This window comes from Ostrinia furnacalis, unplaced genomic scaffold (assembly GCF_004193835.3).
Source record: "Ostrinia furnacalis isolate ACB-3 unplaced genomic scaffold, ASM419383v2 OfSCF1168, whole genome shotgun sequence".
NCBI lineage: Eukaryota > Metazoa > Arthropoda > Insecta > Lepidoptera > Crambidae > Ostrinia > Ostrinia furnacalis.
This window is the reverse complement of record NW_021131407.1, coordinates 223,861-251,254: the sequence shown is the minus strand read 5'-3', so window position 1 is coordinate 251,254 and position 27,394 is coordinate 223,861. Positions and strand designations below refer to the sequence as shown.

The window sequence follows — 27,394 nt, the reverse complement described above, 5'->3', positions numbered from 1 at the left end:
ATAAACTAGAGCTAAAGTTGAAGGCACAGTAACAAAAGTCAGTAATCTCAGCAGTCAAGTTCGTAAGCCAAAAGCTATGGGAGAAAAAAGTTAACACCATAGAGCTGTAGATTTTAAATAAATCATAACAATTCTAAAGCTAATGTTCTCTAAAATACTTCATAAACAATAGCTGTGAAATAAGATTTATTTTGAAAGTTGAGTAGACGTCATAGATTTATATTGCTATTCAAAATCTATGGGCATTATTACTATTTGGCATTCAGAAGCAAATTGGCTTTATACTCGTATTATTCTTCTTAATAGAAGAATCAGAATTTTATAAGCTAAGTTGTGCGTAGTTTCAGAAATTGATATTTACAGACAAACAAGCATATTTACGTCTGTAGAATGATAGCAAAAGTTTGTTTAGCTACCGATAAATCTATTTGTAATGCTAAGTGACTGTTCTCCTATCGAAAAACACATTAACGACTGACAAACTCTACAATTTACAACAGACAAGAAAGAGAGCTATTTTCTTATTAAATTTTCAGTGCCAATTTTATTTTTCAAAAGATTTTCTTATTCTTTTATAATCTAACTAACTCTGACTGTTAAATAAAGAAATTTTGTAAGTATTTAATATTGATAATTCTAAGGACCGTACCGTATCACGTTAAATCTGAGCCTTCTTTCCCCACCTGTATTGTATAAGAGAGCCGAATGAAGCCACAAAAAGACGATCAATCATCAATTGATTTAGAAACTGAAAACTGGGACGTCGTGATTGGACTGTGAACTCCTGGAGCATTGTGCATGGATTTTATTTCTGAGGCCTCGATTCTACTACGTGCCATAAATACAAAAGTAGCTGTCAGTTTTACTTTTAGGACATTTTTGCGCTCTCTCTCAAACTATAAGCAGTTTTGTTCCATTATTTAGTTTTAACATGTCCAAGGAGCACTACAGCAGGACAATCCACACTCACCTTCAAGACCAAGTAAGATATCGTTCGTGGCGTTTCATTCGTTTAGTGAACTTTTTAGTTTTAGTAATTAACCACTCATTTTGTTGAATAAATAAAATAAAAAGATAGCTTTGAAAAAGGACGTTACTGGTTACTGGTTGTACAAAAACAATATGACATTACCTGTAATCTGTTTTGTTTTCCAAATAAATAAAATAAAATTACCTAAAAATAGGAAAATACTTATTTAATAACAGACAACCTAATTGCATTCTACCACTTAGTTAGCATGTCATATCATGTTATTTACGGAACAAAAAATCATGTAAATAAACCAGTCACAAAGTTCGTCGACATAGTTCGCATAATTTGGGGTTAGCTTTAATTGGTGCAATTATCTAAAAATAGCTTAAAAATACCTCAAGGTTCCAAAGATTACTTACAAACATACAATTTGTACCGTTTTCATGAGACATACAACCGTTTATATCTGATACATAGGTATGGTAGAGATCGCATAGCATGCATGTGTTCTGGTATCCTACTAATATTATAAATGCGAAAGTTTGTGTGGATGTTTGTTACTCTTTCACGCAAAAACTACTGAACGGATTTTGATGAAACTTTACAGTATTATTGTTTATAACCCAGAATAACATATAGGCTAAAATGTATGACGATCTGTGACAAACAAAACTTCACGCGGGTGAAACCACGGGCAAAAGCTAGTTTTGTATAATTTCTACAAGTCATCCTCTTAATGACATGCATTAGTACATTAAGATTAATGCTGTGTCACGATGATTTACGTAAAGTAACGAACTGATAAAATAAATAATTTGCTACATATTGTTATGATTTATTTATGATACCAACGCATCAAACAAATACACCGATATTTTTGATAAGAATGTCTCTATGTGTATAATTATCTCAGGAAAATAAAAACAATATACAAAATGAGAAATAAAGAAATACACAAGAGACGACTTTTGCACGAATTGCACGATATGCAATTTAGACGGTCTTATCGCTTTAAAGCCATATCTACCACACAACCTAGGAGAGGGAGTTGTTTAAAATAAGTAAGATTATGCCAAGACAATTTATAATGTTTTCTGATGATAGTCAGTCAACGTTTATTCCTGAACATCAATCGTGTCGAAAACTATCTCTCTCACTCTCATCCGGACATGTTTGACTTAACTGATTTTATTTTAAGAAAGAAAGAAAGAAAGAAAGAAAGAAAGAAACATTTATTGCCATGGACATCACAGAAGACAAAAGATGTAAATAATAGAAAAAAAAGTAAATAAGACATAGGTGACATAAAATAAAACATACAATGAAAGTGAAAGTAAAACTGAGCAGTGCCACCCTGTCGCACAGCGATGTCCATCGCAATGGGACCCCACTCAGCATATGCCATGGCCCCCGGTGAGGGAGGCCACGACGCTGGTTTTCAGTGTGCCCCATGCCGAGTGGGAGTCACGGACACTAACCTATACTGCATAAAATATACATACATAAATAATAATAATAGTGCGCGTATAAATTTTAAGTGTAAGTACAGTATAATATTATTATAAAGAAAAGATGTAATAAGATATTATAAATAAAACGATAATATTTGAAAAACAAAACTGTGTGGGTGTACATAATAAATAAATTGTAATGTAATAAAGTGTTTGTGTATACAGTGATTGTGTGTGTCTCGACGACCACAAAACCGTCACGTGCGATCGAACCATTTTGCGTGGTTGTGTCTATTCTATTTTACTTGCAACCAACGACAGCAATAGAGTATCAATTAATAAATAAGTAAATACAATACTCGTAACACGTGTATTGTACGAGTAAGAGACCGATAATTTCCTCTTCATAGGCTAGGAACTCACGGCGCGATTTTCACCCGCGCTCGCGGCGGTTGAGGAATTGCGGTTTTCTTTCAAAACTCACGGAGCGGTTATTTGCGCGGTTATTCTAAGAACTCATTCTAAGAACGTGAGTTAAGTCACTGGTACAAAATGGTCACCCGTCCGCATACAACCGCGCCCGCTGCGGGCGAAAACCGCGTCGTGAGTTGTGCATTAGTTTTTACATAAATATCTGCATTCTACAGAAGCTGCGGGCCCGCAACCGCCGCGGGCGCGGGTGAAAATCGCGCCATGAGTTCTTAGCCTTAGTCTTCATAGAGTCTTCACTTATCTTATCTTTATAAGTCAGTGGTGTATCATCAACAAAATCACACCATGTTACATTGATCTATCCGCCAAGGCTTGCCTTTGATAACTTTTTGAACTTGGCACTGTACATAGATTCTATTGTTGATATCTAGTACTCACATAATAATAAGCAAACAATTTTTAAAAAGACATTTTATCTAGAATTTAATTAGTTAATGTATCAATTACTTAATAGTAACATTAAGTAAACGCTTAAGCAGTAAGTGCCATTCAATTTCATTATGACTACTCTTTGTTATTATTATGAACTTTAACGAGTTTACTTATCATTTCGTTAATTATAATCAGCGACGATAGAAGAGGTCACGCTTGGGCCAACTCTCATATAAATACTACAACTCGGCACAAATCTGCCAGTCACACCGCGAACCGTATAGACACAAACATGTTTTTGTTTCTATTGTTAATAGGCTTGGGCCTAAGCGCATTCCTCGTGTATTTACGAGGAAAGTACAATGAAATGTACTGGACAAAACGCGGAGTGAGATTCCACGGGAAAAACAAATTTATGGGCATCTTCTGGGACTTCATCACGCAAAATCGACCGCTGTTCCAGATTTGTCACGATCTTTACCTGCAATACCCAAAGGAGCGTGTTGTTGCCTTCGGATCTTTCTTCACGCCGTCGCTGTACATTAGGGACAAGAACAATGTACAGTTTATAATGCAATCCACCAGCTTCATAGACAGGGGAGTCGATTACAACGATGGAGACCAGCTCGCTGACAATGTTCTCTTCATGAGTGGCATCAGATGGAAGCTAATGAGACAGAAAATGACGCCACTCTTCACACCATCTAAGCTCAAGAATATGTATTACATTATGGACAAAAGTGCTCGTGACTTCGTCGAGTACTTAGAAAAGTATCCGGAGAAAAGGAAAGGAAACTCATTCGACACGTTGACGACCTTCTGCTGTGCTGCCATAGGTGGAGCTGTTTTCGGAATAGGATCAAAGTCAACGTTTGAGTCGCCCTTTTTAGAATGCACTAGAGGAGCATTTTATCCAACCTTCTGGAGTAATATTAAGTTTTCACTGGCGAATCTATCTCCAGGGCTCTTCAAGTTATTCAAGCTCAAATTCTTCAGCGAATACGAGAATTTCTTCATTGGTGCAATGAAGCAGGTATTCAGACAGAGGGAACAGGAGGGCAACAAAAAGCACGACTTTGCTGACATCTGTCTGAGTATTCAGAAAAGTGGTGACATAAAACATGACGAATCTGGCTTCAAGATGGCACCAACCGATGAGTTGCTGGCAGCACAAGGATTTTTCTTCTTCACCGCTGGTGTGGAACCCGCGGCAACTGGCGTATTTGGAGCCCTAATTGAAATGGGAAGACATCCAGAAATTCAAAAGAAGGTGCAAGAAGAAATCGACAGCGTATTTGAAAAGTATCAAGATAATTTGACAGCCGATGCCGTAGGAGAAATGGAGTATCTTGAGAAAGTGTTGAGTGAATCTTTACGAGTTCATCCTCCTATTGGTTTCCTGACAAGGCGTTGTATTGAAGATACAGTTCTTCCAGATGGGAATATCAGAATTGAGAAGGGAACACGAGTGTACACTCCTATTTATGAATTCCACCATGATCCTGAATACTTTAAGGATCCTGAAGTTTTCGATCCAGAGAGGTTTACAGATGAAGCAAAGCAAGAAATGGGAGTGACATACCAGCCTTTTGGGTATGGTCACAGAGCGTGCATTGGGGCTAGATATGCAAAGCTCCAGGTGAAGAGTGGACTTGCACACATATTAAGGAACTTCAATATTAAAACTATAATTCACGAGGGCGGTATCAAATACGGAAAAGACCAAGTGCAACTGAGAATGAAGAACGTAGACGTGGAGTATATTCCTCGAAAAGTGAAATCATCCTAAGCAGGAGTAATTTTAAAGATTTTTTTTTTATTGTTTGAAGTGAACTGACTGAAGGTTGATTATTTTTACTTGTACATAACTTGGCTTAAGTATCAATGTGTAATTATATTATTCATTTTGAAATATAATACTTACTCGTAGAATGTTTTTTTTTTCTTATTTCCTTTTAATATTTACCTACTCTTATAAAGTACACAATAAATAATATCTTTGAACCTTAAACAGATCCAGAATCAAATGAACGATAAGTTATCATGAAAAGTTAGAAATTTGTTATTTATTTAGCGTAAAAACTTGTATGTATTATGTATAAACAATACAATGTTGCAATGCCCTTACATGGCTTATGTTTAAGACTGAAATTTGATTTAACATCTAATTTGTATGTACCAATATGATGCAATAAATAATTACAAGTAGATATTACCATCATTGTATTTGCAAGCTATACATGCAAACTAGTAACATTAAATACATATATTCGTCTAAGAAGCATTTCTTTCAATGGCTTGAAACAATATCTCAGTCCGATTCACACACTTTTGAGTAAACATGTGTTTGAAACAGGATGTATTTGACATACAAATATTGACACTCAATATGCACACAACAGACTCTCTCAAATGGCACGCAAACTTAGTGGAAGAAGGTGCATTGGTTTAACTAGAGAATCTTGATTTTTTTGTTGGTAAGTACTTTTCTATTTTTTAACTACAATTATTACCTATTTAAAAACAATATTTATTTACTGCAGTGTTTCCCTTTTTTAAAACTCTATGTTGTTTAAAAATTACGTGCGTTTGAAAACGTTAGAACACGACTTGATGATAATAATATGGCTCTTGGACTACAATACAAACTAATTAATGTAGACACTTCTTACTTAGACTACCCGTATTCACAAACATTACTATGAGGTCTCACAGTGCGCGTGGATGCACAGGGTGACACACGAACCAATCACAGAGGTTTATTCAATGCTGTGCGTTCGATTCGCTGCTTCACTTAAGCAAGCATCGTTTGTGAATACGGGCGGTACTTGTTTTAATCTGCGTGTGCGTGCTTTCTATGTATTTTTTGTTAAATGTGTGTTTTGTGTGCGTAATATACTAAGGTCTGGGTTCGATTCCCGGTGAACTGGGCGTGGGCACATAAAATGTTATAGTTCCATATTTCAAGACCGTTTTGTGTCAACACATATAGATACCTTGCTGGATTTCCTGGTACTAAAACTGACCATAAAATTGGATGATTTACAGGCATTTCATTCTGAAAATGGATTTCAGTCATACGTATCTCCTGTGCTTATTCTTCATAAACATTGAATGTAAGTATTATAATGTTATTTCTCTATGTTATCAAATCATTTAGGTATTGCTCATCATCACCATTTCAGCCACTACTGAACTTTGGCCTCCCCCAATGATTTCCACATCGCCCGGTTGGTAGCGGCCTGCATCCAACGCCTTCATATTCCGCAAAATTATAGAAAACTCAACACAGTGACTAGATTAGCTTGAAGTTTCTTCATAATTTTTACATCCTATCTATTAATTAAACCTCGCAAGAGACCACGGTTATTATACTTATGTAGATTGTTCTACTAAATTACAGATTTGAGTCCGTAACTTCCTTCATAAAATCACGTTAGAGTCACGTGCTATTTAACTATCCAGTAGACACTACATTTTTAACGTACTAGAGCATTAGATAATGAATAATTAATGATGCTATTATCCTTTTTAAAATATCTATAAAAGAAAAATATAAATCCTTAATTACATACAATTACTTTTTAATTTCTTGTCATGAATATATCTATTGCAAATATGGTGTTAAAAAATTAATGACATTTGTATCCATATTAAGCACGGCTAGATGGGGACGTGTTTGCCCACGGGTTTCAGTATTAATTTGCACGTAATCTGCAGTATCTGTAATCTGTAAGGGAAGGGTGTAAAAGTCGCCCTGCCATCAGATTTTATCATGCTTAGGCGACAGCGCACACTGGGCACCAATCTCGACGACTAGATGCCGCGATTTGTCAATCCATACTAATATTATAAATGCGAAATTAACTCTGTCTGTCTGTCTGTCTTGCTTTCACGCCTAAACCACTGAATCGATTTTGATGAAATTTGGCATAGAGATAGTTTGAGTCCTGGGAAAGGACATAGGATAGTTTTTATCCCGGTTTTTGATACAGGGACGCGCGCGATAAAGTTTTTCTGTGACAGATAAAATTGCACGCGGGCGAAGCCGCGGGCGGAAAGCTAGATTCATATAATTTTTTTATACCTAATGTAAGACAAGGCAAGTATTTGACCGCAATCGCACCTGGTGTTAAGTGAGATGCAGTCTAGGATGGTACATTATCTGCCCTGTAATGCTGTAATTAGCTTGTCGTCGAGAAGACAGCTGCTAAAATATGAAATTGACAAGTCGCCCAGTGTGCGCTGTCGCTAAAGGTCGTAATAATACGAGTAACAAGTGGAAACAGCCGAGCACATCATTAGTATTAATACGACTTTTAAAGTACTCAAAATTGCCTCTTCTTCTTCTGGTCGTGTTCGACCTAAGGTAATTTAGTAAAATTGCCACAACTGAAGACAAGTGTGACATGACGTGATAAGCGTCCAGTGTGCCTTCCAAAGCACGTAATCGTATTTCTTTTTACCGACTTCAAAAAAGATGCCCATCATGACATGAGAACAAATTAATTTTGTGTTGTCTCATCATGCTTATGCCTGTTAACTACTTAGCTAGTACTTTCAGACAATCAAGTTTAATTATCGTATTGTTTCAGCGTCATCTGGCCAGTTCATGCCAGCTATGAGGAAAACTAACAAATCAAGTTCATGCGACGGCACCAGTAAAACTGCACTAGTAGAACACTTCTTCAACGTGATATTCACAGAGTTCCACAACAACCCACCAGTGTGTGTCTGTGTCCAAATGTGCAATGATCAACCTACTTACTGCTACCCAAATGGATGCCTGAAGAAAGTAGACAATAAGAAGAAAACCCCTGAAGAGAACAGACCGGCTGCTCCGGTGAATGTCCAGAACGACGATATAGCGAAGACAATGTTCTTGGTCGAAAATGACTTTAGCCGTTTATTGAATGAAAATTATGAAAACAACAAAAATGGTAAGTACAAATGAAATGTTATTCAGACTAATTTAAAATCTTAATTAAATTAAATCAACCAATCAGCATTTAGTCACACTCAAATTATAGACAACTAAAAACAAATCGCTTAATTAAATTTTTCATGAGTATACTCTGACACAGAGAGTAACATATTCAGCAATAGTGAAGTTACTAAAATTTCTAGAGAGCACTATTTTGAGAGACGTTTAAAAACATCCCTTCTTAATTTTTCAGCACAAACAGAAAGGTCTTCCGTGAAAGACATGCGTCCAGACCCTTTCAAAGATAGATACAAATCGCTATTCAAATACAAGAAAATGCCCAAAGTTGAACTAAGGTACAACTTACGAGAACAAGTAAAGAATATGAAGTCTGACATACTCAAGGTGGAAACTCAAGACGTGTCTAAAACGAGATGGCCAAAAACTAACCACATGGTGCTTCGTGAACAACAAACTTATAACCTAGGTGATAAATCTAATGAACCAAAATCTACTGATATTGGATCAAACAAATTCTTTATTCAAGGACCTAGTATCGAAAGAGATCTGTATTCTCCAAAGTTCTTTAAAAGAGATCTAAGAAGGAACCTCAAAGATGATATCGATGTTCAATCCGAGTATTTGACGGAATTGCCGGACCCTTTGGAACCAAAAACCTTTTCATTAGAGACGTTGATAGATAATTTAATAGGAAACAATTTTGCAAGAAAACCCGACGGTGAAATAGAATTCAAAGAACCTCATAATGACTCGCAAACAATTAGTCAAATTATAACAACTACAGAAAATACAATCAATGATACTAATACAACAAAAGACAATAAAGAAATTACTTGTGTTGTTTCTTTGAACATGACTAATGAGAATGTAGATGAAAACAAATACGAAGAAAGTCCTATCATTAAGAAACATTTAGACAAATGGAAAAATTACACATTTAACGAAATGATAGCTGCTCTGTCTAAACGAATTGAAAAACAAAATAATACTAGTTTACAAATAATGAAAGATGCTTCCAAAGATAATATTGAGGTAACAATTACCGGGCCTATGGATAATTTGAAAGATAAAGATAATTTAAACGTCATAGAAGATACAAATATGAAAAAAGCTACAAATAGCACACAGAAGATTACATCAACTACTGATAGCAATAACGAAGAAAAACAAACGGCAACAGTGATGAAGTAGAGAAAAGGAGAGGAAACTGATTACGCTTGAAAGATTGCCGTGTGATCATTACTATTAAGTAGCTTAATATTTACTATTAGTCTAATAAGAGTGTGAGGAGATAATAAAATTTAAGAAAATAAAATTTTACTTGACTTGTACATACGAGTATTTTTTACAATGTTCCTAGTTTACAATTAGATGCTCTCGGTAAGGCGAACTCCACAGAAAATGTTTGTCTTTGAATCTTACTTTTTCCTTTGTTTTTGTTATTTTAACGTCCAAGGGAGACTCAAAACTTTGCGTTTATTTACACCAAAGGTTCAATACATTCCGAAGATTTATTTTTATAAGCGATACCCCAAACGGTATCCCAAAAACCCTACACCGACGCGTAATTCCTCCGAGGACGTATACTGAAGTTTGTGGTATTTTTCCTTTGGTGACAGTCAGTTCGACGGACTCTTTATAATACAACTAGCTGTGCCCCGCGGTGTTACCTGCGGTAAAAAGTAGCCTATGTGTTAATCCAGGGTGTCAGCTAACTCCATACCAGTTTTATTAAAATCTCTCTAGCCATTTAGACGTGAAGAAGTAACAAACATACACACTCACAAACTTTCGCCTTTATAATATTAGTGTACTAGTGTGATGAAAATTATACGTTTACTTTTCCGATGAACTGTCTCAAATGATGACGCTCTTCTAGCTATGTGGAATTAAAGAACGTGCTTTAACTCACATCTAAAATGACAGACAGTGCGCGACTGAGTTCGTTGCGGCGCTTCTTCTCAGCACTTGCCAAATGTTGGTCTCGAAGCGCTGGTCGGTTAAAAAGATTCGAGACATGTAGAGGTTCCTTAAGTGCAAAATATTTGACGATTTGTAAGTACTAATAATAGTCTAAACAAATAAAGCAATTTTGACTTTGACTTTGACTTTGAAATAGTAACCGGTTGGTAGAGGCTTCCATCCAGCGCCTAGCTGCCACCATTACAAGGTTGTCGGTTCACTTTGTGGGTAGACGTCGTACGCTGCGCTTTCCGGAACGTGGTCTCTACTCCAGCCAGAACCTTGCTTCTCCATCGGCCATTAGATTTACGTACTATGTGCCCTGCCCATTGCCACTCCGTTGCCACTTCAACTTGCTAATCCGTAGCTACCAACCGGTCAGAATGAAAATCATTGGGAGAGACCTATGTGCAGCTGTGGACGTCCTGTGGCTGACATGATGATGATGATGATGAAAATAGTAACAGTATATTGTGTCGATGCCATCAACTAGTCGTTGTCTAACAGATTAATCGTGAAATTCAGAAATGAAAATTAAGTTTTTCTGTTGTTATTCAAGAGGTACTGAAAGAAAGAAATAAAAATACAATCTTAACAAAGAAATAGGTACAAGTACTTACCTTGATGCAATAAAATACGAGAGGAAAGAATAGGTTGACAGAAAATTTTACATTTTGCGTTTTTATAAGCCTTCAATCAAAAGAAAAAAGAAACCGGTAGTATAATGAACAAGTAAAACAATTCAGGAATTTGGTATAAAAAAATATCTGTATTTGATTGTCTAAATAAAAAACTGCATGGAGCCATAAATTTTTATGGCTTAAATCTGTCTGTCTATGGCATCCACATTTATTTACAAGCGCTTTATACTAGAGTTGAGGATAGACGCAATAAACTCAAAATAAAGTATGTAATAAATAATTTACATAATGTTAATGCTAATAATAAGGCCGTGAGGGGTTGTTCTCACGGCAATCCAATTTGGGATTCTGCAGTAATGTATGATCCCGCAAAACTGGACTCTCGTGTCGTGTATGAAGTTATGAACACATAGGTGTGTTTGAAATTCAAAATACAAATTTCAATGTATCGGTTTTTGCGGGATACTGCAAACGGGATGTTCGTGTGACCGTTAATATTAAACTATGTATACTAAACGGGGTCCAGCAAAAAACAGTTCCCGCAAAACGTGGGATACCTCCGTGGGAACAAGCTCTAACTCTTAATACGAATTCGCGTACACCTACTCAAAAAGTATAACGCCATTAATCTTTATTCCCTTTAAGAATCGCAAACGCCCGTATACCTGAATTAATGACTTACATAAACTTCCAAAGAACGCTCAGCTCCGCTCTCGTACCACCAATTTAATCTCAAACAGAGGAATAAAACTAATTTGTACCGGAACAAAGTACAGCCCACCGCAAAACGCAGATGGATCTTTAAAACGGTGTGGTAAGAGTTAAAATTGGATGTGCTGTTATGCGGCTTTACCAGCATTAGAAGGACCATTCTCTATTAAGTTTTGCTGTGAAACTTTTTCCATTTTAGTCATTAGGCGGCTCGTGGAGAGCTCGGCCAGTGATAATAAAACAGAATTGTTTGCATACTGAAGCTGCGCGATAAATTGACAAAAACATAGCACTTTTGTAGAGCCAAATTGATACAATTGCCGTTTTAATAGTCTTTTAGTATGAAAGCCATAGATTTGTGGATGCAAATCTCATTTATTAATACAATTTACAAACATAAACCATAGGTAGAGCTACCGGGTACATAGTGTAAAGAGGCTATAGAACTTTTTGATCTCCTAAATATTAGTTTCATGTACTTATCATCTAATATTATAATGCCTTTAACTGATTAATCCTTAATTAATAAAATCATGTTAGTTTTTCAACGAAATAGCTAAGTTCGTTCCGAATTCAATATTATTTGCTAAAGTTCGTACATAAAATAGAACATTCAAGTTACTACCTACTTCGAAAGTAGGTAATACTCCGAAATCGAATAGGTAATTGACGGCCGTTGCAAATATGTAGCACGGTAAAAGGAAGAGCTATTGTTTTCCAAAACAGACTCGTTAATTGAAATTCAAACATAACGAAAACGCTTGTTTGCACTCAACAAAATTGTTCAAGCGTTCTGCAATTATAAAATGTTTCCTGGAAACCAACCTCATAAAGCTTGCCGAAGCATAATTGACTTGAAACGCGTTAAACAGCTCGCAAACTGACTAGTTTAAGTTGAAGTGGAAGTTGAAGTCGGCTTCAACTTTAATTGCAGGCCACTTGTGAGACAGGTGCCTGTGATGCTTCCAGCAAATAACTTGCGTTCTTTGAGGGGTTGTGCGCGTTAAAATGTGTCTTGCCTGTGATAAAGTGTACTTACCTATGTAAATATTACAATCTGAGTTAAAGACCCATTTTCTTCTCTCTAGTGCAGTTTTTTCCAGTTTTGTAATTAGGTTTGGTTTTTCTAGTTTAGTCGTTAATAGGTATGTACCTTGAAAAAATATGCTGATTCAGTCAAAAGCTAAAGAAAGTTAGTTACTATAATAAATGTTCATCATTACTTAAGGATAACGTCAATAATTCCGAGAGGTCATTTTATTCAATTGGTCTTTCAGAAGTACGTAAAGTATACCTACTTACTTCTATTTTCCTTTGACCAGACAAGAATGGGTATTACGTAATCTTCCCACTTCCCCAAACCGTTGCAAAAAAAGCAAAATAAATCTCCGTTTTAGAACCGCACAAGTTTGAAGCGCCGCGTGTAAAACATGGCCGCGGCGAAACTTTTTGTTTTGGACACATTTTTCTTCCCGCATCTTGATAACTCTTTTAGCCACGCCATGATTTAGTGCGTTGGGTTTCTTTTGAGATAGAGGGCGTGGGGAGAACAGCCAAATCACTTTCTGATTGTCGCTGGGGAATCTGCAGATGTGAACTTTGATAAAAAATGCAATCTCCTTTTTTAGCCTAGGAAGATTCACGCTCGTATTCACAAACGATGCTTGCTTAAGTGAAGCAGCAAATCGAACGCACAGCGTTGAATAGAGCTCTGTGATTGGTTCGTGTGTCACCCTGTGCGTCCACGCCCACTGTGAGACGTCATCGTAATGTTTGTGAATACGGGCGTTAGTATCCTTAGGCTGAGTTGCACCACCTAACTTTGACCGTAACTTTCAGGAGAACCGGTGTTTTTTGTAGGAGTTTGACAGATTTTTGACGTTAGTCAAAGTTAAAGTAATATGGTGCAACCCAGGCTTAGTGTCATTTTATTTGTATTCCAGCGTATGTTAACTGCTGAACATGGGAGAGTAAATCAAAATTATTGTTTACATAACACTTCATCGGTCACTCGATCGAGCCACTCTACTCGAGAGCTGTTCTATCACAGCCATTGATTTTATATTTTTAATTTGATTTAGCGATATATTTTGTTAATACCGCTTATCGCTTGGTAATCTGCTAGTTTTACTGCTGTTAGTAAATGTAGAGCGACTACTATGAATCTAATTTGTCTGATAGCTAGATAGAGGTCAAGCCAAAGTGACTTATGCCCGTTTTCACCATCAATCCCCAATTTTTAAGTGACCCCTATGGTAACTCATAACAGGAATTTTGTTTTCATAGGGGTCACTTAAAAATTAGAGATTAATGGTGAAAACGGGCATTACGGTCGCAGTTTAAGAACCATTTCTCCTCTTAAGGTATATTAAACTCTGAAATTAGCTGAATTTAAGCAGATTTTGTCAGATAGAAACAGAATAAAATGTAGTTTTATTAGTATCACTGACCAAGTTGCAAAATTTCAGAAACGTCATGGCTGATGAAGATTCCCGCCAATATGACCTAGCTTTTTTCTTTGCACGTTCTTCAGATAGAACGCGTTCTCAGCAGCCATTTGTAAAAATGGCGTCCATCCGTCCCCATTTGGTGGGTAGTGGGGAGTGTGGTACCTAATAAAGATGCTAAATTGGCATCCTGTTTCAAAATGCTCAGTGAACAATGTGGGCTGAAGAATGATTGGGCTTTTACTCTAAATTGGCGAATACATTGAGAGGTCTATAAACATTAACAGGGGTTAAATAGGCATGTTCTTTGACCGAAAATATGGGTATTGGATACACCATTAAAGTAAAATTTTAGTGTGATGAATACAGTGGTTTGGTATAGCCATACCACATAATTGTTTTGAGTAAGTTGTAGTGTTAGGGCATATAGAGCTTCAAAACTTGGCTCTATCTCAGTTATCAGATCTCAGGTAGACTACCTGAGATCTGATAACTTTTTCACAATGAGAGCCATACGGTTCGTCTTGGCAACGTTTTACATGGAAAAAGGTCATCTATTTTTGGTAAGATTTAAAGAAATGTTCTAATGTAACCTTTACAAAAGGTCAGACCATAGCGTAGGAGTTAGCTTAACTAACATTAAGTACATGACGAGTAATCACTGTTACTAGTTTTAGCAGTTTTAGTGTGAAAGTCTAGATAAACTGAACTCGCGTTTAAAACGACTCAGTCTGGCGTGGCTCGAGAAATAAAATGTTTAATTAAACCAATAAAAGACTGCTTCACGGTCAGCTTAAATTAATTTGCTTGCTACCTTTACTGTTAAAGTTGAGGCAGTAAAGAAAGTAGCGATTAAGTGTGTCGCGACTGGGAATGACGGGGTTCCGTAGAGGTAAAACTAGTACTTTTGATAAAGTTAAAATAGTTGACGTCTACACGTGAATTCCATTTCACTAAAATGGTAATCAACAACAGCTTAAAGATGGATTAATAATAGGTACATTAAAAAGCAATTTGTATATGTTTTGTCTAAGTTTACAAGGAGAATGATGAGCGACGGGCATCATACTTAGTAAACAACAAATAATTTAGTTATTATTAATTCTTTCCTACGAGACCCTAAAACGCCATTACTTTGCTGGCAACAACAACGAGAAAGAAATAGATTTGTTTAGTTTAAAAGTAAAGATATTTGTTATTCTCACAGCTGAAATAAAGTTTAAGTAATAAATATTAACACGACTGGAAAATTGTTTGTTTCACTTAAATAAAATCGAATAATGGAAAACTTTAAACATTAAGAACATTCTGTAAGTTGACGATAAATCTTGTGAGTGAAACAGATTATTTACTGTCACCCGTATTCACAAACGTTACTATGAGGTCTCACAGTGCGCGTGGACGACAGGGTGACACACGAACCAATCACAGAGCTCTATTCAACGCTGTGCGTTCGATTTACTGCTTCACTTAAGCGAGCATCGTTTGTGAATACGTCCTACCCTACGCTTTCCGGTGTGTGGCCTCCACTCCAGCCAGAACCTTGCTGCTTATCGGCCGTCAGTTCTGCAAACTTTGTGCACAGCCCGTGGTCACTTCAGCTTGCTAATCCGTTGGGCTATGTCAGCGACTTTAGTTCGTTTACGGATCTCCTCATTCAACATACCTAAACCACAAAATAGAAATGAACTTTGTGCCTAAACTCTTTGACATCGTAATTGTAATAGGCGCTATTATGCTACAACTTATAGCCTAATGTGCTGTCAATTGTAGCTAACTACCAGTTTCAGGTTCAATTGAGACGGAGCTGGTTAACAGTAATCACATAGTTGCCGCCACTTGATATCTGAGAGGTACTGTTTAAGTAGTAGTTATCTACGAGGCAGATTTTAATTGGTAGATTAAGGCGTGTTCTATCGCTGATTTGGTACTTAAATAACATAGTTTGAAAAGCAATTTGGGATTTTTGTAAGTCATCCAGAATTAAATAAAACTGTATGTCCTAACAAGTACCTATGTCGATTTTAGTTCTGTGTGCTTATCATGAGTTTACGTTAGGTGTGCTCGCTAGCGACTGCGTAAAAAAATGACATTAAATGTATGACATATTGTGCAGCGGCCCTAGCGGCTACTTTCAAGAAATAAAATCTCCATAAATTTTTTTGACGTACTCGCTAGCGAGCACATCTAACGTAAACTAATGGTAAGCACACTGTACTCAATTAAATAGAGTATGGATTATGACGTTTGTTACTCATTCACAAAAGAAGTACCGAAAGTATATTGATGAAACTGTGAAATGTTACTTTTTACAGTCAGCGTCAAATAGTTCGTGACGTAGCCAATAAGTTGTCAAACACAACTTTATTCTAATTTATTGTAACAAAGAAGTGTTGAACTTATTGCCCACTTCGGGTGTTACGTACTATTTGACGCTGACTGTATATGGGGGACTGTAGTTTTAGCTAACGAAGAAGTCAGCAATTAACATCACAAGTAAATATCTTATTCAAAAAATTAAACATGAACATTTTTCCCATGTATTTATTTCAGGGCTTCCGGATCTGAACGGTAAGTGGGCGAAGGCATTAGGTTTCGCTACGTGTAATGCGAGCCTTATGGCGAGCTGCTTATACGAGCAAAGGCTCTCCTATTTGTAGGTTTGTGCTAACCGTACAAATGGTCAGATTTAAAACTTAATCACTACGTATTCGGTATCTTAAAACAAAACTAAGATTTAAACCTTATAAATTCGGGTTTGTTTGGCTTACCTATACAGACTTGTTGTTCGAAAAATAAACTTCTAAAATATATAACATCAAGGTAGGTTTATGTACTTAAAAATTACTTAGCTCTATCTAGATTAACCGCAATGTCCCAAAAAGTCATAAAACTCAATTTATTTTACAAGTAGGCTTTTAAAAAGTCGTCCCAGTATTAACCCTACCAGTACTTCGGGACAATAAAATGGGCCGGTGCTATGGCCGGTGTTGACAAGAAGCAGCGCAATTGTAAGTTGCGCGGCTGAAATGGGAACTATTACAGTAAATTAAGCTGTATGTTTCTCTAATAAAGAAAAAAAAAACAGACAAATCCGTGAGCTTATTGCAAGCGAGGAAACTCCCATCCAGACGTCACATAGCCGTAACATAACCGCGCATACCGCATAACAATAAGAGTTTAATTCAATTCGCGCCGCACACCGTTCATAATAACGCTAAGAGTAGGCGCACACCGTTGATTTTTCGTCGGCCGATAGTTTAGTCGGGCTGTTGATCAGTATGGGCATGTATGGGAGTGCGCACACTACGCCGATTCGATTTGGCCGATTCTTCATACAATTTAAAATCGGGCACAACTATCGGCCAACTAAAAATCAACGGTGTGCGCCTACTCTAAGAGTTCCAGGGAGATTTCCACAAGATCTGTACTATAGCTACTAAGTAGAAAGTTGCAGTTTAGTCGCAGTGTAGTCGCAGTCTAGTCGTTGTCTAGTCGCAGTCTAGTCGCAGTCTAGTCGCAGTCTAGTCGCAGTCTAGTCGCAGCCTAGTCGCAGTCTAGTCGCAGTCTAGTCGCAGTCTAGTCGCAGTCTAGTCGCAGTCTAGTCGCAGTCTAGTCGCAGTCTAGTCGCANCTATGAAATGAAACTTTGTCTGATCACTATCATTTATTATTGTCTTCTAGCTAGATACAGGACATACCAAAGCGACTTATGCCCGTTTTCACCATCAATACCTATTTTTTAAGTGACCCCTACAAAAACAAAATGCCTGATAAGTGTTACCATAGGGGTCACTTAAAAATTAGGGATTGATGGTGAAAACGGGCATTCGGGTCGCAATTTAAAAACCATGTCTCCTCACAAGGTATACAAAATCTGAAGTTAGCTGAATGACAGCCGATTTTGTGAGATGGAAACAGAATAAAAAGTTGTTTTATTAGAATCACTGACCAAGTGGCTGAAGAAAATTCCCGCCTAGCTTTTTCCTTTGCACGTTCTTCAGATAGAACGCGTTCTCAGCAGCCATTTGTAAAAATGGCGTCCATCCGTCCCCATTTGGTGGGTAGTGGGGAGTGTGGTACCTAATAAAGATGCTAAATTGGCATCCTGTTTCAAAATGCTCAGTGAACAATGTGGGCTGAAGAATGATTGGGCTTTTACTCTAAATTGGCGAATACATTGAGAGGTCTATAAACATTAACAGGGGTTAAATAGGCATGTTCTTTAACCGAAAATATGGGTATTGGATACACCATTAAAGTAAAATTTTAGTGTGATGAATACAGTGGTTTGGTATAGCCATACCACATAATTGTTTTGAGTAAGTTGTAGTGTTAGGACATATAAGAGCTTCAAAGCTTGGCTCTTCTAGTCTGAGTTCTGATAACTTTTTTACAATGAGAGCCATATGGTTCGTCTTGGCAACGTTTTACATGGAAAAAGGTCATCTATTTTTGGTAAGATTTAAAAAAAAATTCTAATGTAACCTTACAAAAGGTTAGATAGCATAGCGTAGGAGTTAGCTTAACTAACATTAAGTACATGACGAGTAATCACTGTTACTAGTTTTAGCAGTTTTAGTGTGAAAGTCTAGATAAACTGAACTCGCGTTTAAAACGACTCAGTCTGGCGTGGCTCGAGAAATAAAATGTTTAATTAAACCAATAAAAGACTGCTTCACGGTCAGCTTAAATTAATTTGCTTGCTACCTTTACTGTTAAAGTTGAGGCAGTAAAGAAAGTAGCGATTAAGTGTGTCGCGACTGGGAATGACGGGATTCCGTAGAGGTAAAACTAGTACTTTTGATAAAGTTAAAATAATTGATGTCTACACGTGAATTCCATTTCACTAAAATGGTAATTAACAACAGCTTAAAGATGGATTAACAATAGGTACATTAAAAAGCAATTTGTATAATATGTTTTATCTAAGTTTACAAGGAGAATGATGGGCGACGGGCATCATACTTATCATACGTAGTAAACAACAAATAATTTAGTTATTGTAATTTTTTTACTACGAGACCCTAAAACGCCATTACTTTGCTGGCAACAACAACGAGAAAGAAATAGATTTGTTTAGTTTAAAAGTAAACAAATTTGTTATTCTCACAGCTGAAATAAAGTTTAAGTAATAAATATTAACACGACTTGAAAATTGTTTGTTTCACTTAAATAAAATAGAATAATTGAAAACTTTAAACATTAAGAACATTCTGTAAGTTGACGATAAATCTTGTGAGTGAATTGTTTACTATTCATAAACGTTACTATGAGGTCTCATAGTGCCTGACACACGAACCAATCACAGAGTTCTATTTAACGCTGTGCGTTCGTTGTGTGAGACTGCTTCACTTAAACGAGCATCGTTTGTGAATACGGGCGTGTCTGTCCCATCTGAGAATCAAACCATACTATGTGCCCTGTCAATGTCTATGTGCCACTTCAACTTACTAATCCGTTGGGCTATGTCAGCGACTTTAAGTTTACGGATCATTCTATATATGTACATATACCACAAAATAGAGATGAATTTTGTGCCTTAACTCTGTGACATCGTAATTGTAATAGGCACTTTTATGCTACAACTTATAGCCTAATGTGCTGTCAATTGTAGATAACTACCAGTTTCAGGTTCAATTGAGACGGAGCTGGTTAACAGTAATCACATAGTTGCCGCCACTTGACATCTGAGAGGTATTGTTAAAGTAGTAGTTATCTACGAGGCAGATTTTAATTGGTAGATTAAGGCGTGTTCTATCGCTGATTTGGTACTTAAATAACATAGTTTGAAAAGCAACTTGGGGTTTTTGTTACTCATCCAGAATTATTCAGTTTAATAAATATTCGGGTTTGTAGTTGGTTAATTAGTCCTTAAAAAGTCCTTCAAACCTTTACTCAATCACAGGATGGAATCAATACTAATAATGTGTTTAGAAAATGTAGATAAATAATAATTAGGGAATTACAGTTTCGTATAGGTAAGAGCTAATAACATCAAGTAAGATCTACTTACAAGAACTTCCTTGGCTCTCTAACACTCATTATTATACTATGGCTCTACCTAGGTTAAACCAATGTCCCAAAATGGAGACTATCTCATTACATTAACCTCTACCAGCCAGACAAATCCGCGAACTTATAGCAAGCGAGGAAACGCCTATCCAGACGTCACATAGCCGTAACATAACCGCGCATACCGCATAACAATAAGAGTTTAATTCAATTCGCGCCGCACACCGTTCATAATAACACTAAGAGTAGGCGCACACCGTTGATTTTTCGTCGGCCGATAGTTAAGTCGGGCAGTTGATCAGTATGGGCATGTATGGGAGTGCGCACACTACGCCGATTCGATTTGGCCGATTCTTCATAAAATTTAAAATCGGGCACAACTATCGGCCAACTAAAAATCAACGGTGTGCGCCTACTCTAAGAGTTCCAGGGAGATTTCCACAAGATCTGTACTGTAGCTACAAAGTAGAAACTAGAGATAAGTGAGTATAGGTTTGTATCCGACTAAGCGTTAAGAACATGATGAAGCGTTTTTACTCGCGCGTTCCGAATCGCGTAAACGTGAGGGACTAGCTAGAGGTTCTATTCACATGTAGTCTAGTCTATCTAGTCTAGTCGCAGTCTAGTTGCAGTTTAGTCGCAGTCTAGTCGCAGTCTAGTCGCAGTCTAGTCGCAGTCTAGTCGCAGTCTAGGTGCAGTCTAGTCGCAGTCTAGTCGCAGTCTAGTCGCAGTCTAGTCACGGTATTTAGTCGCAGTCTAGTCACAGTATTTAGTCGCAGTCTAGTCGCCGTCTAGTCGCAGTCTAGTCTAGAGCGGCATAGCCGTACTAACATAACCGCGCATACCGCATAACAATAAGAGTTAAATTCAATTCGCGTCGCACACCGTTCATAATAACGCTAAGAGTTCCAGGGAGATTTCCACGGGATCTGTTGGTAAGTAGAAAGTAGAGACAGTAAGTAGGTCCAGATTTATTTATTTATTTTATTTTATTTTATTTTTGCACCACCTAACTTTAACCGCAACTATAACCATAACTGATGTTTTTGGTATTGAGTTTGACATATTTTTGGTACTGTTATAGCCTAAGAGTTAAATTCAATTCGCGTCACACACCGTTGATATTGTTGATAATAACTCTTATGAGTTCCAGGGACATTTCCACTGTATCTGTAGCTCAGTAAAAAATACTGTGTACTGTGATTGAAGACTAAATTTTAAATTCGTCACCAGCAGTCTACAGCTAAAAGACCGTGTCATCGGTGTTAGCTAAACTTCTTAGGAAAAAATTGATTGAAAATGTATAAAACGCAGTAGAAAAATTTAGGCACGGTTTAAAGTAAAATGGACCTGCTGCCCCTTTTGTATGACGTGGATAAACTTCGGTACTAGCTAGTGGAAAATAAACTAAAAGGTATTTTTACAAACTAGAAAAGCTTCTTTACCTAAATGCTATTGTTTGTTTTTTGTGAGAAACTCCAGCAAATTAGGTCTGTAAGTACCTACTTATTATAGTCACTGTTCTTTATTCTAAAGACATAAAATCCATTAAGGAATTAACATTGTACTTAGTAGATTGAATTTCAAGAGTTTTGTTCGAAATCTATTTAATGACCTAAATATTATAACCTTTCGTGGTGCCTTTGAAGTTATTCTATCAGAATTCTAGCTGACACGGCGAACTCTGTACCGCCATTTTCACCAGAAATAATGTAGGATTCTAATGGTAAAAGATTATTTTTTAAATCGGCCCAGTGGTTTCCGAGCCCAATAGTCAAATTCTTCTTTAATATTAGTGTACCTAACTGTATGCGAACTCCGTACCGCCTTTTTCATAAATACCTAATGTAGGATTCTAATGGTAAAACATTATTTTTTAAATCGGCCCAGTAGTTTCCGAGGCTATTCTATAAAAATAGTCAAATACGTCTTTAATATTAGTGCAGATGAAAAGAAAACCCCAACTAAATGCTGTCTCCTACAATAAAACACTAGCAACATTTCTCAAAAACTCCACTTGTCTGTTAATTGCCGCGACAACTTGGTGCATAAACAACGCGCGAGCCTGAGTCTGTACAGCTGGCGATAAATTTGCTAAACTGTGCAACTAGGACTAACATGGGAGACGCAATTTATACGTCTTACACGCATGTGTTTATTTAACACGTCTAAGGAAATAACACTAAAGTTTTATATTAAAGAAACGAAGTGTAGCACAGGTTTTGAGTAAATTGCGATAACGACTACTTACCTGGATCTTTGAGTATTGTCCAAAAAGTCTACAAAAAGCATTGGTATTCAAAATTGTTATGAATGGGCGTCGCCTTGAAGCTAATTTATCTTTTTAATGTTTTCAACCAATCCAATAAATAAAATAAACGAAGACACAGTAGACAATGAGAAAGTTCCTAAATAGCAGTAGAAATATAGAAGAACTGCGAGAGCCTTACACACTATTTCCCGGCAGTAAACTTAGGTACGCGTTAATAGTGTACCAAGTTTCAACTTAAATTAAAAATTCCGGAAAATCACGTGATATCTGCTTTAAAATCACACCAGGACCAGACCAGAAGTATTTTTATCACTGTGCCGCCCGCGGAGCCGCAAGAATTTCAATATAATACCGCGCCGCGCGAACTATTTGAATAAAATCCTTTGTTACGATGTCCTGTGGTAATTTGAAAATGGTGCTGCAAGTTTTAGGGCGCTAGTTTTGTGCGGAATAGGTTTTAAAAGTCTGCAAGAAAGTCTGATGTGAAATCCTACTAAGTTAGCAGACAGCAGCGGCAAGTCTTCTTTAATTATACTGGTCAACAAAATTTTAACTTTGTCGTGCCACACGGACTTTTTTGATAATTTTTACTTTAATTGGTGCTTGTAAGAAAAAACAAACAGTTAAAAAAAATTTGCTAGACAAGGATTTTATTCTATTGTGTAATTTGAAATATTAGGAAAAAACGCAGATCTCGTAAATCAAAAGTTTATTTTTTTTATAAACGACTTAATAATCTAAGATTTTCTTGAATATTTAGCTTCTGGTTGGTCTCTTTTAATTGTCCAGAAGTAATCTGCTAACATATTTGTGCTCCATTTGCCCTAGTACCGATTTTCCATATTAGAAATGTCCTAATGGAACCTCTAACCGTGCTCGTCGCTGACAGCCCTAAATCGTCAGAAAAAAATCCAGATGCGAGTCTAAAAAATAGATCTTAAGTGACATGTTGCAACCCAATGCTTGATATGACAATAATAGCTCGCTAACCCACTCTCTGTAGCTGTCACTCTTGTGTTTAGCCAAAAAATTTGCAACAACTTTTTTAAAATCCTTCCATTCAGATTTTTCTAAATCGCTTAATTTTTCTTCAAATCTTGAATCTTTTATTAACTCCCTAACTTGAGGGCCAGCAAAAATACCCTCTTTTAACTTTGCATCACTTAATTTAGGGACAACACATTGACCTGAAGTGGACGGTTGTGAATTGTCGTTCTCTACAGACGTAGTTGCAACTGGTATTAGTTCTGGCAATTTTTTTACAATGAGAGGCTGGTCTTATAGTTGAATAATAAGTTAGGGTAAATAACTGTGCTTTTTATTCTTGTAATTTATACCTTTTATGTCAGTGAGACAAAAATAGCAATCAGAAACGTGATCTCGCTGTTTAGTCCATATCATGGGTACAGCAAACGGCATAGGTCGTGCACCTTCGGTCCAGATATGAGGGTCGTTATGCAACAGACATGAGGGGCCCAGGATTTGTCTTGATGGGCGGCAGAAAAACCAAAACAAGGGTGATAACACTCCAACACAAGATTCGTAAAATTTCGTCGTTGTTTTTTGAATGTAAGTTCTCCGCAGACATATCAAAAAGAGTTAGGACCATTATTACACTTCCTCGACATGTTCACAGGGTAAATAAATCCAAAACAATGTTCAAATTCAACCACAAATATTTTTATAACGATTTACTTGTAAGCGTTTCTGTTAATTTACTGCCGTAGTAGGGGAACCTGTTGTACTTCGGCCAGTTTTTCGAATTTTGATTTTTTGAAAAATAATGGTGCTAGTTAAACTTGTCTAGTGCGCTTATATGTAAAGATAATTTAATTAACTACATAATTGATTCATAAAATTGTGTATAATTTTAAAAATTTAGGCATACTAGCTGCTAGAAAAAAAAAGGGAAAACTGTCCTAGGTACAACAAACCAGATGTACCTTGGACCGTGTACGTTGTACCTATTTAAATTGAAATAAATGCTTATATTAGCTTCAATTTGTTTATTTTCTGTTGAATTATTATTTGAAATACCCATAATTACGGTTATTAGCAACAATATCCAAGTCAAAGTATTTTCTTAAAAAGATCCTCACCCATCTTTTTTGTACTCATTATTTTTCATAATATTTTGGCAACAAATCACGTAATTTCAAGCCGGCTCTCCAGCCCGTGTTTAGCCTTACACAATCAACATAAATATAATAAATTTCAACATTTTTTGTAGGAAATTTTATTGAATGTTGACATGTTATGTCGTGTAGGACAAAACACGCGCTGGAGTGGCTTTAACTTACAGTCTAGATTTCTTGCTTTCTTATCATTTAACATAAATTCTAGCAAAATATCCACTAAAACCGCTTTAGCAACAAAAATAATCTTAAAAAGTCATATGAAGATACGATAAACATAAATTAAAAAAAACATCAGAAATTTCATAAAAATATACCAAGAACAGACTTTCAGTTGCTATTTTCAGGTCTTCGCGGTATTGTATCTATAACGATATAATATGTTTTTTTAATTACAATAAAATTCTCATTAAAACGTAATCAAAATCAGTGACCAAGGTACATCGCTAGTTGGGTGGTCAAGGTACAACATTGCGACTACTTCACTTAATAAGCTTAATTAACCCACTTCCATTTGAGCTTAGGATCTGAAACTTATATCGTCCAGTAGCTAGATATATAAAGATTATATTCTAACTATAACCGTTTTGTCAAACATGCAACATTTTTAATAAATTGACTTGAAGTAAACCTCCAAAAACTCACTGTGTCAGTGTAAAATAATAAATTACCATTTTTTCTTGTACTTGCACGGCGTCGGCGAATCTTAGCTAACTTCACGATAATGTTGACAAATAACGTATCTAATACCCTAGACAACTGTTCATAAAACCGCATAATTTAAAAAATATATACAATTGTTTTAGGTACAACTCTGTCCAAGGTTCAACAGGTTCCCCTACTAGTTATCAGTATTACCGTATCACAATAAACATGAGGCTAATGGACATAAGACAACTGTGTTTTAATAATGAGGGTGGATTGGTAAATCAAAATTAGCTATCAAAGTTCGTGTGGCAAAACCAGTGTTGACCAGTATATAGGTAGGCAATGACATATCATAAAAAACATCTTAGTAGGTAGGTACATAGCCTGCTCACAGATGACACCTACTAACACTTAGAACCTACATAACAAACTATTAAAGTCTTACTACTAACTTCTTACTTACCTACCTACTACTAATCTGGTTGGAACCAGACATCAGTCAGTCTGGGTATGGTCACAGGTATTTTACAGTACCTACAGTCAATAATGGCGTGTTTTCCAGACAAACAACAGCCGTCATAAGTAAAATTTGAGAAAAATGTACTGTCATTATCTTCCTCATAGTCTTTCGTCCTTAATCGTAAGATTGTGTAACTTAGATGGAAGTTTTCTCTACATTCTGTATCATGGCCATCGCTCAGCGTCCCAGCATTCCGCCTCGGATCGTGCTAGGGTGAGTCGCCATTTTACTGTTACTGATTTAGTATCAAATTGATCTATTGAAGAAATTACTAGATACGAAGTTATTTCTCTATTGATAATGTTGTCGTAAAGAAGTTAAAGTGGTAGAGAAGGAAAAATCTTTACAATACGAAATAAAATCATTTTCAAAGAAAATACGAAGGAAAGAGATACAATAAGAATGATGTTTCCACAGGTTTAAGGATTTTGAACTTTTAGTCGTTCTTTATGTGTCTAGCAGTGCTTGCAGGTCTTAATCATTGAGTTATAATGTACGTAGTAATATTACTTCAATGGTCTTAATTTACTATTTTTCAAAAATAACAATATCAGCTCTGTGCGCAAAAAGTAAAAACAAACAACTATTGTTAACTACCAAAATCTCCTATTGATGTAAGTATTGTAATAGAGCCTTCGTCCGATCTTTGGTGCCCTCGTTAATCTCATAATTACCTGCAAATAACTACCATTAGTCAACTTTTTGCTATTCAATTGACCACAGGCTACTTCCCAACCAGACGTATCAAGGCATCCCCGTTTTCCCGTTTCCCCCGCGACATCTCGGTCGATTAGTCCCGTGTGCTCGGGCTGATTGAAAAATGTTCGCGCGTCGCGGCCCAGACGTAGCCGGGACCGGGTCGCGGGGACTCGGGACTTGGAGTAGAGTAAATACAAATGAGTAGGCCATCTTCATAGAAACGCACGGGCGCGGTATGTATGTGAGCGCGCCAACACGTATACGGCGCGCACGCACACACTGACAAAATTTAGCGGGGATTAGCGGGAAGCCAGTCATGGTTGCGCCGAATTTTGTCAGTGTGTGCGTACGCGCCGCATACGTATATTGGCACGCTCACATACAAACCGCGCTCGGTGCGTTTCTATGAAGATGACCTACTCATTTGTATTTACACTGCTTGGAGCGATAGCTGACGAAATGTGTTTAGGAATTCCTCTTTACAGCGGGGAAATAACAGCGTAGTGACGCTCGCTCGTTTTCAGGGTCTATGGTATGCCGGGCTATTTGCTGGAGAACGAAATCAGCGTTTAAACTGTTTTGTTTAAAAGGTTTAAAGAGATTTTTGTAAGAATGTAAGAAAATGCATTCAAGAGGGCTTAAAATTTGTCAGCAAGAATAAATGAGGAAGAAAATCTTTACATTCTAGGAAATATTTTTTTGCAGTTTGATAAGACGAATAATGTGTAATTTACATGTTTGGAAATTGGTTCATGTTAAGAACTAAACCAATTTGTAAATTAGCGCGTGATGACGATCAGTTTGACGGACATAAAACCAAATTAAACGCTAACATAAAGTTTTATAAGTTAAACTTACCATCAGGATCTGCTCGCGCGCTTATCGATTGGCGGTCGCGCTCCAAACCATTCACCATGGTAATTGTTCCTTGCACAGTCTTCAGCCATCAGTCCACCAAGTCAGCCACACAAACAACACTATTTTTCACAATTCACAAACAACATAATCACGCTCAAAAACAGGTATTTTATTAACAGTAAGTATGCCACAAATAACACATGCTTTCCAGAACATTTCTACGTGGATGCTCGGATGCAGTTTGATTTTTATCA

The 27,394-nt window shown here is 36.7% G+C and overlaps 1 protein-coding gene across 1 annotated transcript; it reads left to right on the top strand.

The window, feature by feature from the left end:
• The first annotated feature begins 5,300 nt into the window (after nucleotides 1-5,300).
• On the top strand, nucleotides 5,301-9,473 carry LOC114351639 (uncharacterized). The gene is made up of 4 exons (XM_028302918.1): nucleotides 5,301-5,765; nucleotides 6,337-6,404; nucleotides 7,884-8,228; nucleotides 8,466-9,473. Exons 2-4 carry the CDS (start codon nucleotides 6,353-6,355, stop codon nucleotides 9,422-9,424), a joined length of 1,356 nt encoding a protein of 451 aa, XP_028158719.1. The 5' UTR covers nucleotides 5,301-5,765; nucleotides 6,337-6,352; the 3' UTR covers nucleotides 9,425-9,473.
• The last annotated feature ends 17,921 nt before the right edge of the window (nucleotides 9,474-27,394 follow it).